This window comes from Microcaecilia unicolor, chromosome 11, assembly GCF_901765095.1.
Source record: "Microcaecilia unicolor chromosome 11, aMicUni1.1, whole genome shotgun sequence".
In the NCBI taxonomy this organism is placed as follows: Eukaryota; Metazoa; Chordata; class Amphibia; order Gymnophiona; family Siphonopidae; genus Microcaecilia; species Microcaecilia unicolor.
In genome coordinates this window covers 181,560,886-181,584,886 of record NC_044041.1, presented here as the reverse complement: position 1 = coordinate 181,584,886, position 24,001 = coordinate 181,560,886, and the positions used below count along the sequence as shown (strand labels likewise).

The 24,001-nt window shown below is 48.2% G+C and overlaps 1 protein-coding gene across 1 annotated transcript in view; it reads right to left on the bottom strand.

Moving 5' to 3' along the window:
* SARS2 (seryl-tRNA synthetase 2, mitochondrial) overlaps window positions 1-23,944 on the bottom strand; it is a 34,554-nt gene extending 10,610 nt beyond the window's left edge. The window contains exons 1-8 of the mRNA XM_030219736.1: window positions 23,716-23,944; window positions 14,008-14,103; window positions 12,364-12,393; window positions 6,270-6,410; window positions 5,266-5,320; window positions 4,805-4,868; window positions 3,445-3,550; window positions 2,695-2,742 (exon numbers count right to left, since the gene is read on the bottom strand). Of these exons, the coding sequence (XP_030075596.1) occupies window positions 2,695-2,742; window positions 3,445-3,550; window positions 4,805-4,868; window positions 5,266-5,320; window positions 6,270-6,410; window positions 12,364-12,393; window positions 14,008-14,103; window positions 23,716-23,937 (762 nt within the window). The 5' untranslated portion in view covers window positions 23,938-23,944. The remainder of the gene's footprint in view (window positions 1-2,694; window positions 2,743-3,444; window positions 3,551-4,804; window positions 4,869-5,265; window positions 5,321-6,269; window positions 6,411-12,363; window positions 12,394-14,007; window positions 14,104-23,715) is intronic.
* Between the last annotated feature and the right edge of the window lie 57 nt (window positions 23,945-24,001).

Here is a 24,001-nt window from a genome sequence, read left to right as displayed (position 1 = left end):
CAGTGGTCACCTGGGCAGTTGGGGCACTTTTTTGGGACTTGTTCGTGAAGAAAAAGGGTCCAAAAAAGTGACCCAAAATAGCAGTAAAAACGCTTTTTTTCCGATTATCAGCTAAAGACGCCCATCTCTCCTCGGCCAATAACCACGCCCCAGTTCCGCCTCCACCACGCCCCCGTCAACTTTATTCGTTTCCGCGATGGACTGCAGTTGGAAACGCCCAAAATCGGCTTTCAATTATACCGATTTGGGCGCCTTTGTGAGATAAATGTCTATCTCCCGATTTAGGTCGCACTATAGGCGTTTTTCTCTTTCGAAAATAAGCTGGATAGAATACACTTAGATATCATTTAAAACTACGTGCATCCATTTACACCAACGAAAATGTGGCATTAATCCCGGCACATAGATTTAAGCGCACTAGGCCATATTCTATTACTACACGCGCAAATTTCAGATCGCCCACAAAATGCCCACAGTACATCCCTTTTTGCCTGCGCGCGCTAGAAGTTAGGTGCACTGCGTTACAGAATGCGCTTAGTGAGTTGTGGGCATAAATTCTAATTACTGCCAATTAGTGCTCATTATTGCTTAACAACTGTTAACACTGATCAGCTTGTTAAGCCAATTAAGTTATGCGCATTGTTATAGAATACACTTGGATTGTGGCGCGGATCTCTAGGCGCGCTATATATAGAATCCAGGGTCAACGCCTCCTATTTAGAACGTGGCGTATCACGTTAACTCTGCGTTAGCCAGTTAGCACACGGCAGGCGTTAACACATTAGCTGGGTAACACTTCCCTGCCCACTTCTCCACCCATGCCTCCGACAGAAAAATTCAGTTGCCTACAGCTTAACGAAAAAAAAAGGCAAACTATAGCAAAACCCCCCTTAACATGGTTGTACAATCTCATGTTAAGAACATAAACATTGCCATAGTGGGTTAGACCGAAGGTCCATCAAGCCCAGAATCCTGTTTCCAACAGTGGCCAATCCAAGTCACAATACCTGGCAAGATCTCAAAAGAGTAAAACAGATTTTATTCTGCTTTCTATAGAAATAAGCAGTTGATTTTCCCCGAAGTCCATTTTAATAATGGCTTATGGCAGAGGTTCCTAAACTTGATCCTGGAGGCACTCCAGCCAGTCAGGTTTTCAGGATACTCACAATATATATATATATATGAGATAGATTTGCATACCATGGAGGCAGTGCATGCAAATCTCTCTCATGAATATTTATTGTGGATATCCTGAAAACCTGACTGGCTGGGGTGTCTCTAGGACCAGGTTTGGGAACCACTGACTTATGAATTTTTCTTTTAGGAAAATATCCAAACCTTTTTTAAACCCTGCTAAGTTAACTGCTTTTACCACATTCTTTGGCAACAAATTCCACAGTTTAATTGCACGCTGAGTGAAGTAATATTTTCTCCGGTTTGTTTTAAATTTACTACATAGTAGCTTCATTGTGTGCCCCCTAGTCCTAGTATTTTTGGAAAGAGTAAACAAGCGATTCACATCCATTCCAGTGCACTCACTATTTTATAGACCTCTATCATATCTCCCCTCAGCTGTCTCTTCTCCAAGCTGAAGAGCCCTAGCCGTTTTAGCCTTTCCTTATATGGAAGTTGCCCCGTCCCTTTTATCTTTTTTGCTGCCCTTCTCTGTACCTGTGAGTGGAGGAGTAGCCTAGTGGTTAGTGCAGTGGACTTTGATTCCAGTGGGAAGTGGTTTGATTCCCACTGCAGCTCCTTGTGACTCTGGGCAAGTCACTCAACCCTCCATTGCACCAGGTTCAAATAAGTACTTGTACATAGTACGTAAACTGCTTTGAATGTAGTTGCAAAAAAAAAAAAAAAAAAAACAACAGAAAGGCAGTATATAAGCCCCATTCCCTTTTTCCTTCTAATTCTATCTTTTTTGAGTTGCATGTTAAATTACCTGTTAAATGCTTAACGCCCTTCAGTAGGAAGGGGCCCTAAATTTGTTAATTGTTTCTGCCTAGTGATTGCAACAATGTGCAACAAGAATGTAAAACAGCATTTAAATACAATACTTGACATCTGGCTCAGGGGTGGGCAACCACAGTCCTCGAGGGCAACAACCCAGTTGGGTTTTCAAGATTTCCACAATGAATATGCTTGAGTGATTTGCATGCACTGCTTCCACTGTATGCAAACAGGTGATATGCATAGTCATTGTGGTTGCTCACCCTAATCTAGCTAATAGACTATAAATAATCAGACCTAACTAAAAAAACGTCTTTCCTAAAACCAAACCATATGCTAAGCACTTACTGGTTAATGACAAATATTCAGTCCCCAATGGGGATTTATTTCAATATTAAATGTGGAGATCAATGTTCTTAGCCGGTTCTAGAACAGACTTCAAACAATTTACGTACGTTTCTTCCAGCTTTAGCGATTCCTGAGTGGGATTAATTACTTTAGTTTTAACGTGAAACACCTTCTACGCTAATATCACCACCAGCCCGTCTTCTCAGTTCCCTCCAGGGCAACAAATGCACACTACAGTTTAATCTCCTAAACAGAAGGGTGCACGCATTCGCATTTTAAAGCGAATGAAAGGCTGAGTGATTGAAGCGTCACACCGAGCCTTTAGGATCAATGCACTCATCTGATGTGACTCGGAAATTTATTCTAACTGCACAAAGGCGAACAGGGAGTACTTACAAAAACGACCCCTTTCAGCATGTCAGGAACAGTCATTGGAATAAAGCCCTAGGGAGTGTGGGACAGAAGGGAGAGTGTTTCATTATACCTGAGTGCAGCAGCAACATCTAATTAATGCTCTTCTAAAGCTTCTGTCTCTCCTGCTCCAGTCACGTACTCGTAGGATACTTGGCCCTCCACCCCACCCACGATGTCCTTCCTTTTCTCTGTTTCTGTACAGGCCACCTGCAGATTATATATATGTGAATGCTGTGCCATCACTTTCTGGAACATTGCAAATTGAGAACATGCCAGACTTTATGCAGAACCGGTATTCCACAAACCTCTGAGAAGAGGCAAGCGTCATGGGCAGGGTGAGACAAACAACCCAGGGGTAAGAGGCAGGGGAAGGAGACCCTCAGGCACGATGGAGTATCTGAGCAGAAAGAGGTGAGAAACCCAAAAGAAAGGGACAAGTGTCCCAGGTGGGACAGGAAGAAGTATTCTCCAGTGGAGCAAAGGAACGAATTAGCATCATTTGCAGGACCATGCATCATGCAAGAAGCATCTCAGGAAAGGAGAGGATAGGAAGTGTTCCGAGAGGAGAAACGAGTTTCTTGAACAGGGACAAGTTTCCCAGGCAGGTAACCATGGCCTGGAAGGGGCAATTGTCAAGGAAGGCAAAAGTCAGTGTCTCCTGGCGGGGAAGCTAAGTTTCTGCACATGTAGAAGCACTGCATGAAAAGCAATAGCTAGACAAAATGCCGTTACCTTTTTCACCAGTTTGCTGATAGTGAACTGCACCAGTGCATGTTCCAGCATTGTACCTGCCCCTCGCAGGTAGTAGGACCTTAAACCAGACACATGAGACAAGCGCCTGCAAAAGAAAAGCACAGGAAATGCACCAGCTGCACACGGCATTTCTCAGTCTAAAACAAGCAAGGCGCTGCGCTCCCTCTTTACAAAAACTCTCCCTGGCATAAGCCTCTCCACTGCCATAAAACTCTGCTTCCCAGACTCGGTCTCTTCAGAAATAAACAGATTCTTACACAAAGAAACAAGGAAGGGAAAAATCTAAGGTACAGGAAGATTAGGGCTGAAGAAAGCATATTTAGAATGTTCTCACACTAGTTACTACTGTCTCACGTGATTCTACCATATTCACACACTCGCATGTAGTGTGATTGTATGAGTGGCAGACACAGTATAACATGCTCTCCTATGAAGCGGAACCAGTTCTAGTTCTGTACATTTCTGATATTTAAGTATAGAGAGATACAGTGATTATGAATTCATGCCTGCCATGCAACAAATGCTTTGTAAAAGCTGTCCAATCCTTTTGTGGTGAATAAGGTTAATAGTTCCCAGAGGTACTAGGAAATGAGCTTGTCTGTGTTGGAAAGAGCTCGAGGGCCAAATTCTAATCATTGGAAGAGAGAGAGAGAGATGGAGAGGAAAAATCAACTTATACATAATTCAGTACACAGACTGTGTCTGTTAATCTCTTAAAATCATTCCAGAATAACAGCAAGCCTGGCTCCTATCAGCTCTCCCTAGAGCTAGCTTTCTCAGTGTTTACCAGTTTCCCAGGTTTTGCCTGCTCCCACCAACAGCCTTGGAACCAGCTTCTCCTAAACCAAGCTCCAGGGCCCTCTTCTCCCAGCTCCAGCCAAGTCATCCTGGCCCATTTATTGACTCCTGCCCGCTCCCTCGAACCCTCTCTTAGCTCCTCCTGGACCCAGCTCTCCCATCACTAACTCTCCTGAATTCTGAAATCACCAGTGAGCCAGCTCAGCTCCTGTCAGCTCCCAGGTTTCCAAGCTGCTTCCTGCTCCCCTGGATTCACTTTCTCCTGTCTCATACCAACCCAGCTCAGCCTGCCCAGCTCCTGTCAGCATCTACATCCCCAGGGTTCCCTGCTGCTTCTGGCTCCCCTGGATTCACTTTCTCCTGGCTCACCCCAGCCCAGCTCTCTGTGTCTCCTTTTAATACCTCCTCATGTAAACAAAGAATCCTGTCTGATCAACACCATTCCATCCCTGTGAATTTCTACTACTGCTCTCTAAAAACTTGTTCCTTGCCCTATCATAGTTATAACCACTGCTGAAAAAATATTGTCCCCAGCTCTTACCGTTGTCTTATGATATCCAAATTTTCTCCAATCTCTATGTGCCCTCTCACTTGAAAATCGAAGGCTACATCAGAAAACACAAAGAAAAACCATCAAGCCCCTTTCCCGGCAGATTACTTTTCTCTTTTCCTTCTCTACCCTTTCCTTCTCATGCCTCCTTCCTGTATAGAGAGATCTTTATAGCTGACTCCTCTAACTTCTCTCCACAGCATCCTGCTGCATGAAGCAGCCTCTTAAAGACATCTCTTGTACAACACGTACACCTTGTGCTAACATACTCCTCATGACTTTCAGCCTCCTCTGATCTCTCTACACTGATCCAAGCCCATGCCCCCCAGTTCCTGCAGTGCACAAAATGATTCTTCCCTGCCCTCCACCCTCCCCCACCAATCAAGCCTCCTTATGTGCTTCAAGAGCGTCCATAGCTGGTACTATTGATTCTAAAAGACATTAATTCCAACCTGGTTTTTCTCCGATGACTTCCACCACTCTTGCTTGACTTTCATCACCGACTGGCTGGAAGTAAAAAGGTAAAATAAAATAAAGACAGAAATTTAGAACTGTCTCCTGATAGGAAGCTGTAGCTCAATCCGTATTCCGCCCTTCCTGCTTTCCTACCCCTCTCACCATGTATTCCCTACACTCTGGTATTACCAGCCCTGATTGAATGAACTTCATGTCATAAGTATTGCTACTCTGGGACAGACCAAAGGTCCATCAAGCCCAGCATCATGTTCCCAACAGTGGCCAGTCCAGGTCACAAACACCAGGCAAGATCCTGAAAAAGTTCAATACATTTTATGCTGCTTATCCCAGAAATAGCAGTGGATTTCCCCCAAGTCAATTTAATAACGGTCTATGGACTTCTCCTTTAGGAAGCAGTCCAGACCTTTTTTTAAACCTTGCTAAGATAACCACCTTTATCACATTCTCTGGCAACGAACGCCAGAGTTTAATTACACGTTGAGTGAAGAAAAATTTTCTCTGATTCATATTAAATTTACTACTTTGTAGCTTCATCGCATGCCCCCCCTAGTCCTAGTATTTTTGGAACAAGCAAACAAACAATTCACGTCTACCCATCCCACTCCACTCATTACTTTATAGACCTCTATCATATCTCTCCTCAGCCATCTTTTCTCCAAGCTGAAGACCCCTAGATGCTTCAGCCTTTCCTCATAGGGAAGTTGTCATTTAAATATGGCCTTCCCTGATGAGGAGGGAGGATCAAAGAGTGACTGATAAACTGTTCATCCTACAGAATATTACTAAAGCCAGATAATCAGTGCCTATCCTAGCACTAATGCAAAATTCATTCCAGGGTCAGAAATTAATGGAGAGAACTGCATGAAGTCTCCTTTGCCTCAGCACATCAGGCTGGGTCCTCTTATATGATAGCTCTCTGTGCTGTCTCCCTTTATCGTATCAGACTGGATCCTCTTACAGGGTAGCCAACCTTTCTTACCACATCAGGATGAGTCCTGTTGGGAAGATTCAAGGCCTTGGAATAGTATTTCTCATCCAGTTGTTCCTCCTCCTGATACAGACTATTCAGCTGCACACGTATCTCTTTTCCTCGACCGCGAAGGGCCAGAAAGCTGGGGTCCTGCAACAGGGACATCAGGCAGCTACATCACAAACATGTATAGGCCCCATTATCATACTCGCCTACTAACACAGCAGATGGTGGTGGCAGTGGCTTACCAAGGGGGGGGGCGGTGGGGGCGGTCCGCCCCGGGTGTCAGCGGGTGGGGGGTGCTCCGCGAGAGCCGACAGTTTTTTTTAATCCATGCAGCGATCGCCGATGCAGGCAGCGCCTCGCGTCTGCCCTGCATGAACTGAAAAGAGGAAATCGCTTTGCTGACGTCGGGCCTTCCCTCGCTTGTTGTCCCGCCCTCTTTTGAGGTAACTTCCTATTTCCTCGAGGGCGGGACAACAAGCGAGGGAAGGCCCGACATCAGCAAAGCGATTTCCTCTTTTCAGTTCATGCAGGGCAGACGCGAGGCGCTGCCTGCATCGCTGCACGGATTAAGAAAAAAAAAAAAGCAGGGTGGTGGCTTTAGGGTGAAGAGGGCTCAGGGCTCAGGCCTCTCGACGGAGGGGGGGGCTCAGAGGGGAGAAGGGGATTGGTGAGGGTGCTCAGAGGGAAGAAGGGGATTGGGGAGGGTGGTCATAGGGGAGAAGGGGATTAGAGAGGGTGGGGGTGCTCATAGGGGAGAAGGGGATTGGTGAGGGTGCTCAGAGGGAAGAAGGGGATTGGGGAGGGTGGTCATAGGGGAGAAGGGGATTGGGGAGGGTGGGGGTGCTCATAGGGGAGAAGGGGATTGGGGAGGGTGCTCAGAGGGGAGAAGGGGATTGAAGAGGGTGGGGGTGCTCATACCATAGGGGAGAAGGGGATTGGGGAGGATGCTCATAGGGGAGAAGGGGATTGGAGAGGGTGGGGTGCTCATAGGGGAGAAGGGGATTGGGGAGGGTGCTCATAGGGGAGAAGGGGATTGGGGAGCTCAGAGGGGAGAAGGGATTGGGGAGGGTGAGGGTGCTCAGAGGGGAGAAGGGGATTGGGGAGGGGAGTGCTCAGATGGGAGAAGGGGTCTGGGGGTCTGACAAGGGGGCAGGAGGGAAAATGGGTCCTTGCCTGGGGCAGGTGGGAGAATGGGTCTGGGGCTGAAAAGGGGGGATGCAAGGCATGTGGTGGATGAAGGGGGCTGGAACTGGGGGCTGAAAAGGAGGGTATGTGGGATAAGGGGGCTAGTACTGGAACTGGGGGCTGAAACGGGTCAGGGGCTGAAACTGGGGGCTTTAAAGGGGACAGGGAGAACTGGCTGGGGCTGAAGCTCGGGACTGATGGGAGAAAAGGGCTGGGGACTGGTGGGATAGTGGGGCTGAAAAGGGGGGCAGGTGGGAGATGTGGGCTGGGGCTGGAACTAGGGGCAGGTGGAATACGGGGGCTGAAAAGAGGGGGCAGAGAGAGAGGGGACAGACCCTGGATGGAAGTGGGGAGCGTGAAGGAGGGCAGACCTTGGATGGATGGGAGAGGGAGGGTGAAGGGGCAGAGAGAAAGGGCAGATGGTGGGTGGAAGGGGGAGAGAGAAAGAGGGCAGACTGGGGTAAATGGTGGATGGAAGGGGCAGAGATAGAGGGCAGATGTGGATGGAAGGGAGAGAGAGAGATGGCAGACTAGGGCAGATGGTGGATGGAAGGGGCAGAGATAGGCAGATGTGGATGGAAGGGAGAGAGAGATGGCAGACTGGGGCAGACAGTGGATGGAAGGGGCAGAGAGAGAGGGCAGACACTGGATGGAAGGGACATTAGAGACGGCAGACACTGGATGGCAGAGAGTGAGCGAAGACATGCTGGATGGAAGGAAGACAGTGAAAAGAAGATGAGGAAAGCAGAAACCAGAGACAACAAACTGTAAATATATATTTTAATTATTTTGCTTTAGGATATAGTATTGTAGCTGTGTTAATAAATGTTTATAAGTAGAACATGTAAATAAGGTCATCTTTTTATTGGACTAATTTTAATACATTTTGACTTAACTTTCAGAGAACAAAACCCCCTTCCTCAGGTCAGGATAGGATAATGTAACAGCACTATACTGTATTGACCTGAGGAAGGAGATTTTGGTCTCTGAAAGCTAAATGTATTAGTCCAATAAAATGATATTATTTGTTTTATTTCTATTTGTTAATTTGTAAAGTGGTGATTGGTATTTGTTAGTTTTTTCAAATTTACATCTGCTGTCTTTATATTTTGCACAGTACTAGGGGACATTTTCTGTTTCTGTGGTGTTGCATTGTATGCAGAGTCTGGCATTGGGGGTTCAGTTTAATTTTTGTCTAAATAGAAAGTTTAAATATTACTACTTATTCTATAGTGGATTAGGGTGTATCTGTGTTTGTGAAAAAGACATGGCTTTCAGTTGGCATTGACTGTGCAGGATCTACGATCTGTACTATTCTGTCTGGTTTCGTTTTACAATAGGTGAATTGATGTTCTAGTGCTCACTGTAGTGTTTAAGATGCTTTCCTTTTCCTTGTGTGACTCGTAGAAATGACTGCTTATGGTATGGTAGAATCGCTCTATAGGTCCTGATGTTTTGTATTCTCGGTATGCCTAGTACTGGATTTGCGGGGGGTGTTAAAAAATGACCGGCCCCGGGTGTCAACTACCCTAGGTACGCCACTGGGTGGTGGACAGACTGATTAGCCTATAAAGTCTACCCAGATGTATCACCCTGCAAGGATCTATTCCAATTGCCGGAAAGGAAGTCTGACCACTTGTAAACTCTCGGTTTACCCAAGTCAGGTGCTTTCATGCTTCAGTCATTCTAGGTAGATATGCACAGCAAATCCCATACTAAATCTAACCCCATTCCCCAGCCAGTTGGGTCTTCAGGATATCCACAATGAATATGCATGAGATAGGCTTGCATTTAAAGAAACACCAAAAGATTATCCTGCAAATTTCTCAATCTGCACTTCCCCAGCTGTAAAGGACTAAAGTACAAGCTGATACATGCCACTACCTTCTCCTACATGACCACGCAGCTGTGGAATGTATTACCTACTGATTGGAAAACTATTGACGAAATAACCAACTTCCGTAAATCTCTGAAGACTTATCTCTTCAACAAGGCCTACAAAGAAAACCTATAGCCTTACTAAACTACATCGACAACCCAACCGAGTTAAGAAAGTCTACCTTCTATATTTACCCACCTATCCTGATCCACCTAACTCTTTTCTTTCCCCCCCTTATCCAATCTTTGTGCATCACTTATTGTATCTGATGTCCTGTAATGACAATGCCATAACAGGACTTTGTAAGCCACATTGAGCCTGCAAATAGGTGGGAAAATGTGGGATACAAATACAATAAATAATAATAATAATGCAAATCTCTCTCATGCATATTCATTGTGGTTGGGTGTGCCCCGAGGATTAGGTTGAGAACAATCGATCCGAACAGTTAGCAAAATCTGTTAAGACTATTACTCGAACCATACTATACATCCATTAGCCTCTCCATGAAGAAATACCTACCGTGCCTGAATGCAACTTGCCTTGACCTACAACTGAAAAAGGTGTGAGCTAAATCCAAAATCCCTTTATCATCCCACCTCCCAGGGGGATGATATTTCCATACACTTTTTCACTTACAATTTTCCTCCTAAGTTGTCTATCCACAAGGTTGAAATTTTCAGTCCTGGTTATATTGGCTGAGAGATTCCCACAAGCCAAGCATCCCATGTCACTGAAAATGGAAACCCAGTTTTGGTATCACAACTGCCAAATGACCCAGTTTCTGGAGATAGACTTTGCAATGGTCTTGGCTTTCCGAGCTTTCCCTCCTAATCCAAGAAAGGGAAACGGGATGGGATTGGACCTTGTTGGGTAATACTCAGCCAACAACCACCTGCTGGCAACAACCCTATTTTATGAGGAACTGTAACAGGTACCCACCAGGGCACCTCATGATCTGCATTACTACTACTACCTCCCCTGCTACTACCCTAGGGATGGTGAAAGAACAGTTGTTTTTAGCATGTCAGCCTCTTGCCACTGTTTCCACGACTGTCATAGAATATGAGACCAGAAGAGAACCATTAACCCCATCCAGTTATTTCATTTTACTCCTGGAAGAAAGCCAAAGGCCTCAACTGATCCTCATACACCCCCTTCACTTCCTCACCTCTAGCGATCCTCTGTGCTCATCCCAGACTGTCTTGAATTCTATCCACAAAGAAATACATTCTAGGACTGCTCTCTCTCTCTTTTTCCCCTCAAATATTTTGTCTTTGAATGAAATACAATTGAGCCAATATTTAAAATCATTTATAAGTTTAGAGGCGGCCCCTATAAGTGGCCCCATTTGTGAATTTTCAGCAGCACTATGGGGGTAATTCTGAAACGGCCGCAGAAATTTAAGCACTAGGATGCTGTGCACTCTGAGTTCTATATCGGCAATTACACATGTAAGAATATTGGTGTGTCAACATTTTTTTTTTGTTACATTTGTACCCCGCGCTTTCCCACTCATGGCAGGCTCAATGCGGCTTACATATTGTATACAGGTACTTATTTGTACCTGGGGCAATGGAGGGTTAAGTGACTTGCTCAGAGTCACAAGGAGCTACCTTGCAGTTACATACTATAGATTTTCCATATTAAGTTTCTGGACTAGTGACCAAGGCGGTTATGGGATGTTTGACCACGGAACACCAAAAACTGGATAGATTGATCTTAAAAACACTTGTTTATTGATGAAAAAAGACTCGACACAAACGTTGTGTTTCGGCTGTTAGGCCTGCATCTGGAGTCTCGGTCGACGGAGAACAGCTGATACAAACGTTTAAATGTACATGGTACGGTGATCCATATAGTAGGTCTGTTGCAAACGTTGAAAGACACGTGGTGTGTTGATCTACAAGGTGGGTCTTTAAAAAGACCTTTACGAAGAAACTTGCTCGTAGACAATTGGAATGCCAGCATGAAGCGGTGACTGAGCAGTAGACCTACTATATTTAAACGTTTGTATCAGCTGTTCTCCGTCGACCGAGACTCCTGATGCAGGCCTAACGGCCGAAACACAACGTTTGTGTCAAGTCTTTTTTCATCAATAAACAAGTGTTTTTAAGATCAATCTATCCAGTTTTTGGTGTTCCATGGTCAAACATCCTGCTTTCTCCTATACCTGTTTTCTCCCGTGGTTCGAGTTCTCCACTCGGTTGCGGATTTGTTTGAACATAGTGACCAAGGTGGAAATTTATCAAAAAGGACTACCGTTAAGATGGGTTATTTTACCACAAGTTATGCTATTTTAGCACAGGGTCTCGGTGCATAAAATGGGATCCTGCAAGGCACCAATGGCTTCCCATTTCATTTTATATTCAATACAAGATCCCAACCTTAACACACAGTTTTACACTATGTCTTGTTGTTCCCTCAGTCTTTTGCTCTTGCTTTGAATCGATGCGTCACTTCAAATTCTTCTGCACTGCCCCTCATCTCTGGAATTCTTCCCCCACCCACATCCGATCTGAACAATCTTATCTCAAATTCCATTCATCCCCGCAAGCCCACATTTTCTCCTTTGCCTCTCTGGCGGGGTCTTAGCACAGCAGATAGTGGTCACCTGCATTCCCTGCTCAGAAGCAGCAACCCCTGACTTACACTTTCTGCTTTGACAATCCTATCTAAAATTTCTTTTCCTGTTTCTGTTATTATTTTATCACTTTTATCGTAAACCCCTTTGATTTTAATTTGAAAGATGGTATATCAAGCCGTAATAAACATAAACAATTATGTATGTTTACAATTGTGATCTGTCGTAAACTGTGGAATAAGCAGAATATAAATATTTTAAATAATTTAATAATAAACCATAACTGCTTGGGTTCAAAGAATAATTGTTTTTAAATAGTTAAATATGTATTTTTTAAACATTGCAGTTGGCATTTTAAAAAACTGGCTGCAAGGTTTAAATATTGACCCAAACATTTTTCCATGTATACTTTAACAATTGTTTTGCAGGTGAAAGGCAGATTTTCTTACCGTTTTCACATCGTTCTTGTCATAAGTTATCTGAGGGAAAAAGCAGGAAAACAGAATTATTTTTCTGAAGAGGATGGAAACTGTGAAATAAGCATTTCATGTTGGGAAAAATGGGAAGTCCTGGATAGATTCCAAGACCACCCACCACCTTCTCCTGTGGTTCTCAAAAGCTAACAAACAGCCTCAGCTGCTTAACAAATGTATTTTCAAAGCACTTAGACTTACAAAGATAACACAGGTGTATTTTCAAAGCACTTAGACTTACAATGTTACGTGGAGGGGCATAATCGAACGCCCATCTCCATGGGCGTCTATCTCCGAGAACGGGTATGTGAAGGGGCAGGATGGACCATATTTTCAAAAAAGATGGGCGTCCATCTTTTCTTTCGATAATACGGTTTGTGCCGGTCAAATGCATCAGATTTGTGCGGATTTGAGCTGGGCGGTATCGTTTTTCAGCTACAATGGAAACCGAAGGCGCCCAGCTGAAAAGGAACAAATCCAAGGCATTTGGTTGTGGGAGGGGCCAGGATTTGTAGTGCACTGGTCCCCCTCACATGCCAGGACACCAACCGGGCACCCTAGGGGTAAAATACCTCCCAAGTCCATAGCTCCCTTCCCTTGGGTGCTGAGCCCCCCAAATCCCCCCCCCCCCCAAACCCACAACTCTACACCATTACCATAGCACTTATGGCTGAAGGGGGGCACTTGGATGTGGGTACAGTTTGGAGCGCTCCCATTTACCAGCACAAGTGTAACAGGTGGGGGGGGGGGGGGGGGGGGAATGGGCCTGGGTCCACCTGGTTGAAGTCCACTGCACCCACTTACAATTGCTCCAGGGACCTGCATACTGCTGTGATGGAGCTGGGTATGACATCTGAGGCTGACATAAAGGCTGGGAAAAAAAAGTTTTTAAAGTTCTTTTTTTTTGGGTGGGAGGGGGTTAGTGATCACTGGGGGAGCCAGGGGAGGTCATCCCTGATTCCCTCTGGTGGTCATCTGGGCAGTTGGGGCACTTTTTGTGGACGTTCGTGAAAAAAAAAGGGTCCAGAAAAAGTGACCCAAATTCTCGCTTCTGGCGCCCTTCTTTTTTCCATTATCGGCCGAGTGCGCCCATCTCTCCTCAGCCGATAATCACACCCCAGTCCCGCCTTCACCATGCCTCCGACACGCCCCCGTCAACTTTGTCCGTTCCCGCGACAGATTGCAGTTGGAGACGCCCAAAATCGGCTTTCGATTATACCGATTTGGGCGCCCAATGGAGAAAGACGCCCATCTCCCGATTTGGGTTGAAATATGGGCGTCTTTCTCTTTTGAAAATAAGCTGGATAGTAACCTTTGTAAGTCTAAGTGCTTTGAAAATGAGCCCCATTGAGGATGGTATACAAAAGGTTTCTCTACCCTGCTTCCCGCATTTGTGTTGCACCAGGAGCAGAGATGCATGTGTTTGTAGAATGGGGAGCATGTGGATGCCCCAGTTTGAAAATATAAATAACTGTATAGGCATTTATTGTTGTTAAAATCTTAAACCCTGTACAATATTAACCAAAGTCAAGTCAGTACAGCATACAATTAATTCACATGTGTTACAGTGGACTTCACAAGGTCTTTCCCCTTAAAGATCTCCATCTCTTTCAAACTCACTACAAAATTTTTCACTTGTTCAGAAATCTTCTTTTTTTCATTTTCAAGCTTGCAGATGTCTTCTTGCACCCTCACCATCTGTTTCCAGATAGACATCTGTTGGAATAGAGAGAAGTAAATGGATGATAAGGAGGGAGACATTTTACCTATCTCCAGATACTCTAAGTAAAACTGATGAAGCAGCTGCTCTGAACCACAGAAATGCAGCTTCACACCAGCTACCTAATCTTAAAAGTTGGAAGGGTCTGTGACTATAAAGCTCTAAGGACTATGTCTCGGAGTCACCTAACTTCCTGCAGCTCCAAGAAGTGGAGATTATGAAGACTGATCAGGAAAGGCAAGAGGAAAATAATAAATGGAAAAGCAGCATTAACAGGATAAAGTAGTCAACATCAATTAAACTGAAATAAAGGTTTAATTTCACAGTTAACAGCATGAGACACTTGTGTGCAAAGCTCATACTAAATCATTCCAGGAAAATGTTGGTAAGCAGCACCACCTGCTGGTCACTTCCCTCTGCAAGGGGAGGCACAGAACAAGCTCACTGTGCCACAAGCCTTCAGTTTCTGAAAACTAAGGGTCCGATACTAAAACCAATTTAACTGGACAGGAGAGGCTCCTGCCCTCATAAAATTGCACTGTCCAGAGGATCCCTGGATTTGTGACAGCAAATAACCAGATAGTTGCCACGGAAAATCCCTGGAGACTGCTGCAGTACTATTTGGCTAGTGCTAGGATGGTCTGTGGGCACACTGGGAACTTATTTGGGCACTATCAATATTCAGTGGTAGTGCCTGGACAACTAACTGGGCATACAGGACCAAATAAACTGCTGTCCTAAATATGTCTGGTTAATTACAAGGGAAACATACTGAATATCAGTGATACCAGAAAACTTAAGGGAGTAACCGAGGGCCCTGGATGTTCAATGCCAGTAGCAGGACAGGGACTGGAACTAAATATTGGGAACTAGATCTGTCCGTGGTGCTGAATATTGAGGGGGGGGGGGGTTGTTTTATCCTCAGCATGGACAAAATCTCATTTAATGTTATACAGCAGGACTATGTTACTATGTTCTAGTATGTCTCTGAGGGACGAGTAAGTACTTCCATACAGTTTTTTTTTACTTATAATTTCCCTCCTAAATTGTCTATCCATTAGGCTGAAATTTTCAGTCCTGGTTATATTGGCTGAGAGATTCCCATAAGCCAAGCATCCCACGTCACTGAAAATGGAAACCCAGTCTTGGTATCATAACTGCCAAATGACCCAGATTCTGGAGGAAGACTTTGCAATGGTCTTGGTTTTCTCAGCTTTCCCTCCTAATCCAAGAAAGGGAAACGGGATGGGATTGGAAATACTGCCTTTCTGTGGTTACAATCAAAGCAGTTTACATATTATATATAGGTACTTATACTTATTTTGTACCTGGGGCAATGGAGGGTTAAGTGACTTGCCCAGATTCACAAGGAGCTGCAGTAGGAATTGAACCCAGTTCCCCTGGTTCTCAGACCACTGCGCTAACCATTAGGTTACTCCTCCACTCAACTGGGTCTCTGTCTAAGAACTCATTTTCCATTTCACAGCTCAATGCTTCTACTCCAGGGGTTCCTTACAGTGTGATTAAAGATGTGGGGAAGTGATTTATAGCAGGGTCTGTCTGGTAACCAAACAAGGTCTACTCTGTAGCAATACCTCTCCAGGCACACTATTGATTTGCAGTTTCTTTAGCTTCACTTTCTTTGTCTCTTTCCCTGTTATGTTCTGTCTCTCTCCAGTCACCCCTCCCATCTTCCTGCACAAATCATTTTGGATTTAGTTATTTATGCTATGTTAGATGAAGCAGAACACTGAATAAACTAAATGTGGTACTCGATACGGACTGTATAAGTGGCTCTAAATGCTGGGCTGCAAATGTTCAAATAGAGGGGACTGGGACAAACACTTCACCGGTTACCAGTATATAGACTCAGGGGGACAAGGATAGACACCATTAGCGGGATAAGGGTATGATACATACCTGTAGCAGTTGTTCTCCGAGGACAGCAGGCTGATTGTTCTCACGACTGGGTGACGTCCGCGGCAGCCCCCACCAACCGGAAATAAGCTTCGCGGGACGGTCAGCACGCAGGGCACGCCCACCGCGCATGCGCGGCCGTCTTCCCGCCCGTGCGCGACCGCTCCCGCCAGTTGAATGACTAGCAAAAAATATGAAACACACAACTCCAAAGGGGAGGAGGGAGGGAAGGTGAGAACAATCAGCCTGCTGTCCTCGGAGAACAACTGCTACAGGTATGTATCATACCCTTTCTCCGAGGACAAGCAGGCTGCTTGTTCTCACGACTGGGGTATCCCTAGCTCTCAGGCTCACTCAAAACAAGAACCCAGGTCAATTGAACCTCGCAACGGCGAGGGTATAACAGAAATTGACCTACGAAGAACAACTAACTGAGAGTGCAGCCTGACCAGAATAAATTCGGGTCCTGGAGGGTGGAGTTGGATTTACACCCCAAACAGATTCTGCAGCACCGACTGCCCGAACCGACTGTCGCGTCGGGTATCCTGCTGGAGGCAGTAATGAGATGTGAATGTGTGGACAGATGACCACGTCGCAGCCTTGCAGATCTCTTCAATAGTGGCTGACTTCAAGTGGGCCACTGACGCTGCCATGGCTCTGACACTATGAGCCGTGACATGACCCTCAAGAGTCAGCCCAGCCTGGGCGTAAGTGAAGGAAATGCAATCTGCTAGCCAATTAGAGATGGTGCGTTTCCCGACAGCGACCCCTAGCCTGTTAGGGTCGAAAGAAACAAACAATTGGGCGGACTGTCTGTTGGGCTGTGTCCGCTCCAAGTAGAAGGCCAATGCTCTCTTGCAGTCCAATGTGTGCAACTGACGTTCAGCAGGGCGGGTATGCGGCCTGGGGAAGAATGTTGGCAAGACAATTGACTGGTTAAGATGGAACTCCGACACCACCTTCGGCAGGAACTTTGGGTGGGTGCGGAGCACTACTCTGTTGTGATGAAATTTGGTATATGGAGCATGAGCTACTAGGGCTTGAAGCTCACTGACCCTACGAGCTGAAGTAACTGCCACCAAGAAAATGACCTTCCAGGTCAAGTACTTCAAATGGCAGGTATTCAGTGGCTCAAAAGGAGGTTTCATCAGCTGGGTGAGGACGACGTTGAGATCCCATGACACAGCAGGAGGCTTGATAGGGGGCTTTGACAAAAGCAAGCCTCTCATGAATCGAACGACTAAAGGCTCTCCAGAGATGGCTTTTCCTTCCACACGATAATGGTAAGCACTAATCGCACTAAGGTGATTCCTTACTGAGTTGGTCTTGAGGCCAGACTCTGATAAGTGCAGAAGGTATTCAAGCAGGTTCTGTGCAGGGCAAGAACGAGGTTCTAGGGCCATGCTCTCACACCACACGACAAACCTCCTCCACTTGAAAAAGTAACTCTTTTTAGTGGAATCCTTCCTAGAGGCAAGCAAGACCCGGGAGACACCCTCAGACAGACCCAACGCAGTGAAGTCTACGCCCTCAACATCCAGGCCGTGAGAGCCAGAGACTGAAGGTTGGGGTGCAGCAACGCTCCGTCGTTCTGCGAAATGAGAGTCGGAAAACACTCCAATCTCCACGGTTCTTCGGAGGACAACTCCAGAAGAAGAGGGAACCAGATCTGACGGGGCCAAAAGGGCGCGATCAGAATCATGGTGCCGCGGTCTTGCTTGAGCTTCAGTAAGGTCTTCCCCACCAAAGGTATGGGAGGATAAGCATACAGGAGGCCGGTCCCCCAATGGAGGAGAAAGGCATCCGACGCTAGCCTGCCGTGTGCCTGAAGTCTGGAACAGAACAGAGGCAGCTTGTGGTTGGTCTGAGAGGCGAAAAGGTCCACCGAGGGGGTGCCCCACGCTCGGAAGATCTTGCGTACCACTCTGGCATGGAGCGACCACTCGTGCGGTTGCATGACTCTGCTCAGTCTGTCGGCCAGACTGTTGTTTACGCCTGCCAGGTACGTGGCTTGGAGGAGCATGCCGAACCGACACGCCCAACGCCACATCCCGACGGCCTCCTGGCACAGGGGGCGAGATCCGGTGCCCCCCTGCTTGTTGACGTAATACATTGCAACCTGATTGTCTGTCCGAATTTGGATAATTTGACAGGACAGCCGATCTCTGAAAGCCTTCAGTGCGTTCCAGATCGCTCGGAGCTCCAGGAGGTTGATCTGCAGATCCTTTTCCTGGAGGGACCACAGACCCTGAGTGTGGAGCCCATCGACATGGGCTCCCCACCCCAGGCGAGATGCATCCGTCGTCAGCACTTTCGTGGGCTGCGGAATTTGGAATGGGCGTCCCAGGGTCAAATTGGTCCGGATGGTCCACCAGAGCAGTGAAGTGCGGCAACTGGTGGAGAGGCGGATGACATCTTCTAGATTCCCGGTGGCCTGGAACCACTGGGAAGCTAGGGTCCATTGAGCAGATCTCATGTGAAGACGAGCCATGGGAGTCACATGAACTGTGGAGGCCATATGACCCAGAAGTCTCAACATCTGCCGAGCTGTGATCTGCTGAGACGCTCTGGTCTGCGAAGCCAGGGTCAAGAGATTGGTGGCCCTCGCTTCGGGAAGGTAGGCCTGAGCTGTCTGGGAATTCAGCAGCGCTCCTATGAATTCCAGAGACTGAGTTGGCTGGAGATGGGACTTTGGGTAATTTATCACAAACCCCAGCAGCTCCAGAAGTTGGATAGTGCACTGCATGGACCGGAGGGCTCCTGCCTCCGAGGTGTTCTTGACCAGCCAATCGTCGAGATATGGGAACACGTGCACTCCCAGCTTGCGTAGATAGGCCGCTACCGCCACGAGGCACTTGGTAAACACTCGTGGGGCAGAGGCGAGCCCAAAGGGCAGCACACAATACTGAAAGTGGCGTGCGCCCAGACGGAATCTGAGATACTGTCTGTGAGCTGGCAGTATCGGTATGTGAGTATATGCGTCCTTTAAATCCAGGGAACATAGCCAATCGTTTTTCTGAATCATTGGCAGAAGGGTGCCCAAGGAAAGCATCCTGAACTTTTCTTTGACCAGGAATTTGTTCAGGCCTCTCAGGTCTAGGATGGGACGCATCCCCCCTGTTTTCTTTTCCACAAGGAAGTACCTGGAATAGAATCCCTGCCCTTCCTGCCCGGGTGGTACGGGCTCGACCGCATTGGCGCTGAGAAGGGCGGAGAGTTCCTCTGCAAGTACCTGCTTGTGATGGGAGCTGAAAGACTGAGCTCCCGGAGGACAATTTGGAGGCAGGGAGGCCAAATTCAGGGCGTATCCGCACCGCACTATGTGGAGAACCCACTGGTCGGAGGTTATGAGAGGCCACCTTTGGTGAAAAAATTTTAACCTCCCTCCGACCGGCAGATCGTCCGGTACGGGCACTTGTAGGGCGGCTATGTTCCCGTGGATCCAGTCAAAAGCCCGTCCCCGGCTTTTGCTGTGGAGGCGCAGGGGGCTGCTTAGGCGCACGCTGTTGACGAGAACGAGCGCGCTGGGGCTGTCCCTGTGCCTGACGAGGCCTTCGGGCCGGCTGGTTGTACCTACGCTTTGCAAAAGAATAGGGTGCAGCCTGCCGTGCCCGGGAAAAACGCCCAGCCGTGGGGGCGGGTGCTGAAGGCGCCCGGTGGGAGAGCTTGTCGAGAGCGGTTTCCCGCTGATGCAGTTGGTCCACCATCTGCTCGACCTTCTCACCGAAAATGTTATCCCCCCGGCAAGGGACGTCAGCCAGTCTCTGCTGGGTGCGGTTGTCCAGGTCAGAGGCACGCAGCCATGAGAGCCTGCGCATCACTATACCTTGGGCCGCAGCACGAGATGCCACGTCACAGGTGTCAAAAATCCCCCTGGACAGGAACTTTCTGCACGCCTTCAGCTGCCTGACCACCTCCTGATAAGGCCTGGACTGCTCCGGCGGGAGCTTATCGACCAGGTCCGCCAGCTGTTGCACATTGGTCCGCATGTGGATGCTCATATAGAGCAGGTAAGATTGGATGCGGGTCACGAGCATGGAGGATTGGTAGGCCTTCCTCCCAAATGAGTCCAGAGTGCGAGACTCCCGCCCCGGGGGCGCCGAGGCGGTATCCCTCGAACTCCGTGCCCTCTTGAGAGCAGAATCCACGACCGCTGAGTCATGGGGCAACTGGGGCCGCATGAGCTCTGGGTCAGAGTGGATCCTGTACTGGGACTCTGCTTTCTTGGGAATGGTGGGATTAGTTAGTGGTCGCACCCAGTTCCGGAGCAGCGTCTCCTTCAGGACATTGTGCAGCGGTACCGTGGAGGACTCTCTAGGTGGTGATGGATAGTCGAGGACCTCGAGCATCTCGGCCCTCGGCTCTTCCACAGAGACCACGGGAAAGGGAATGCTTATAGACATATCCCGCACAAAGGAGGCAAAGGAGAGACTCTCAGGAGGTGAGAGCTTCCTCTCCGGTGACGGCGTGGGGTCCGAGGGAAGGCCCGTAGACTCCTCGGAGGAGAAATATCTCGGGTCCTCCTCTTCCCCCCACGAGTCCTCGTCCTCGGTATCGGACATTAGCTCATGTAGCTGAGTCCGGTACCGGGCCCGGCTCGACGTCGAGGCACCGAGGTCTCGGTGTCGTCGAGCGGTGGACTCCCGCGCCGGCGGGGACGGAGCTCCCTCCATCGACGTCGACGGGGACTCCACCTGCGTGGCTGTCGAGACCGGCACCGCAAGCGGCGGCGGTGTCGACTGCCCCGGCGCCGGGCTAGAGCTCGCCGGCGCCACAGTCATCGGCGCCGAGGGCGCAAGCACCCCCGGCGCCGGCACAGCCTGGCGCATCAGCCCTTCCAGGATCCCCGGAAGGATGGCTCTGAGGCACTCGTCCAGGCCCGCTGCCGGGAAAGGCGGTGGGGCCGGTAAGGGTGTCGGTGCCGGAAGCTGCTGGGGGCCAGGAGACGGCACCGAGGTGCCGGAACCCCGACGCGTCGGTACCTCCACCACCGACGGAGATCTCTCCTCTCTGCGATGACGCTTCGGCGTCGACTCCTCTTCAGGGTGCACCGAGGGCTCCCGGTGACGGCGCTTCTTGTCTTTTTTCCGGTGCACGTCACCGGTGCCGGAGGGCATGGAGGAGGAGGAGGTCGATCCCCCTCGGTCTCGGGGTACCGGGTCCGACAGGGTTCGGTCCCGTGGCTCACGAGTTGAGGGAGTGACCGGGGCCGACTGCCCACGCGGTCTCTCTACCCCACTCTCGCCGGCGGACCGGCGGGCCGACGGGACCTGTTCTCCTGGGGTCGCTGCCATCGGTGCCGATGTCTCGGGCATCGATACCGGTACCGAAGAACCGGTCTTCGATACCGATGCCGTCGAGGTCGACGTCGAGGGGCCGGCGCAAGTTCCAAAAAGACGGTCCCGCAGAACTTGCCTCGCAACCTGAGTCCGTTTCCGGAGACCGAGACACAAAACGCACGACTTGAGATTGTGCTCCGGCCCGAGGCACTGGAGGCACCAAGCGTGGGTGTCGGTCTGCGAGATCGGCCGGCCGCAGCGACCACACTTTTTAAATCCACTCGGGACCTTCGAGGACATCGACGGAAAAATCACGTCGGCGAAGTCAAAGTCGGCAATGGTGGCTAAAATCACACCACGAAAATTGTAACCGACCGAGCGGCCACTAGGCCGCAACGAGGCGTCCCCGCTAGAAAGCGAGGGAAAAGAAGGAGCGCGTGCTCCACACGCGCAAAATTCCTTTTTTTTTTTTTTTAATAAAAGAGAAAGAAGAAGAAGAAGAGGCCGAACAGGCCAAAAGCGACGATCCGCGTAAACGCGGTCGAAAAAATCCGGCGGCTGAAACGAGAGAGAGGGGAAAACACAACTCTCTCAGTCGCGGAAAAAAAGTAACTGGCGGGAGCGGTCGCGCACGGGCGGGAAGACGGCCGCGCATGCGCGGTGGGCGTGCCCTGCGTGCTGACCGTCCCGCGAAGCTTATTTCCGGTTGGTGGGGGCTGCCGCGGACGTCACCCAGTCGTGAGAACAAGCAGCCTGCTTGTCCTCGGAGAAAAAGGAAATATTTCACCCAAAACCCATAGCTTTGGAAAGACACCACAAGGATGAAAGCAGTTCAAAGGAAGAATAACAAGACAGTGCAGAAATGGTAACAACCCTAAGCTGAGACATTTAAGGAATTCAGAATGTATTAACTAGGGAAAAGTGGCTATAAGAGACACACTGAAATGTCTGACAGGCTTCCCTACAAAGAGACAGCATTCTGAAGAGAAAACACAATCTCAAAGGTTAAATGATTATGACATGAAGCTAGAGGGAAGAAGCTCAGAGGAAATGGCTTTGTTAAAGAGATTAAGGATGCCTGCAATGACCCACCAGAAGAAATGGCATTAACCTATCTGGAGAGAATTAAAGCATGTTTGGAACCGATTCAAAAGTGCTGGGGTAAGGGCAGGTGGGGAAAAGAGGTACACATTTTAATTTAACTATAATTGTTATGTCCATTCATCCAGAATGGCAGAAGGCCAAAGTAGGGAGACGTTTACCTGTACAGAATGGCATTCAGATAGCTACATTAAGGTCTTAGGGAAAGGTTACAAGGTTGGCCAGCCCATACAATGGAAGACTTTGGTATGGTAAACAGAAGCAGAATGACTGGCAACACTCTCTGAATAATAGCAAAACAAACAAAAGAAACCCTAAGGTGCAGCCTCCTGTAGGCAGTTGAGTTTGAACAGATCTTAGCCAGCTGGTAAGAGCAATAAAAAATTATAGCAGGCGCAACAGTAGTGCAGATTACAAGGGCTATCCCTACTGATGCGAAATGACAAGCCATCTGCTGTACAACTGTAGAATCAACTTGAAAAGAAAAAAACAATACTGTCAGTACCACAATACACTGGATTGTTTGCCAGCTCTAACTTTCAGCAGATCCTTCAACCACAGGTGCTCCTTATACCCTTGAGTCTCACTAATTCCTGTAGCACCTCTCTATCAAGTTTCTCTCACTCTCCTCAAACCACGTGTGTTTGTCACATTCCTCCTCCTTTCACAGAGCTGCCAGGTTACTCATTTCCTGTAGCGACTTGAAAGTCAGTCCTGGATTTCTGACAACCCTATTCTGTTGAATGGCATCTCAAGCACTGATTGCATAGGGTTGTGCATTCATTTGAAACATTTCTTGTCACGTCCATGTGTCATTATCAGCGTGCACTCCTTTCTGAAAAAGTGTACATATCGAAGAGGAAGGCACATCCTTTTCGAGAGCATGCACCATAGAAGCCAACTCTGTGGGTGCAAGTAGGTGCTAAACAGCCCCAATAGTGCACAAGTTATTTTACTGCATCCAGGTAGGAGTAATTTGCATTGTGTTTGGCACCCCAATCATTTTAAAACGTTGGCATCTATGGCATACACTACTAATGATATTGCTCATATAATGAAAAAAGCAACAAGAAAAAACAGAACAAAATAAAAATTCCTGTAAACAACTTGGGAATCGATATAAAACGAACATTTTGGGGGCTGCATACCCTCAGATTTCAATAGATAGAATCTAAGACTACAAATACCACAGTGCTTTGGCGTGCAACTTCAGTAGCAGAAAGTCTTCCATTCATATTGTCTTCCCCCTAGAGATCTGCACTCTCTGTCCACTATTGTCCTCTATTTCCCCCTTCCCCGCGTGTCTCTCACTATTTCGTGCAGCTGTTCCCGCTGCGCTCCTCGCTTCCTCCGCTCCAGGTCCTGCGCCGCCGCCTCCGTGTCCGCGCACAGACGTTCCATGTCTAGGCACGGACGCTCGCTGTACCCGTTCAGCACGTGCCGGTACAGACTGCTCTCTCCACCGCCACTACTTCCGCTGAGCCTCCGTAGCATCCACACTCCGGGACACAGCACCCTGCGCGCCGCCATCATAGCCGTGTGCCTGACGTCAGTGGTTGGCGACACGGCAGCGTGCGTCCTTGGTCCGGCTAGGCCA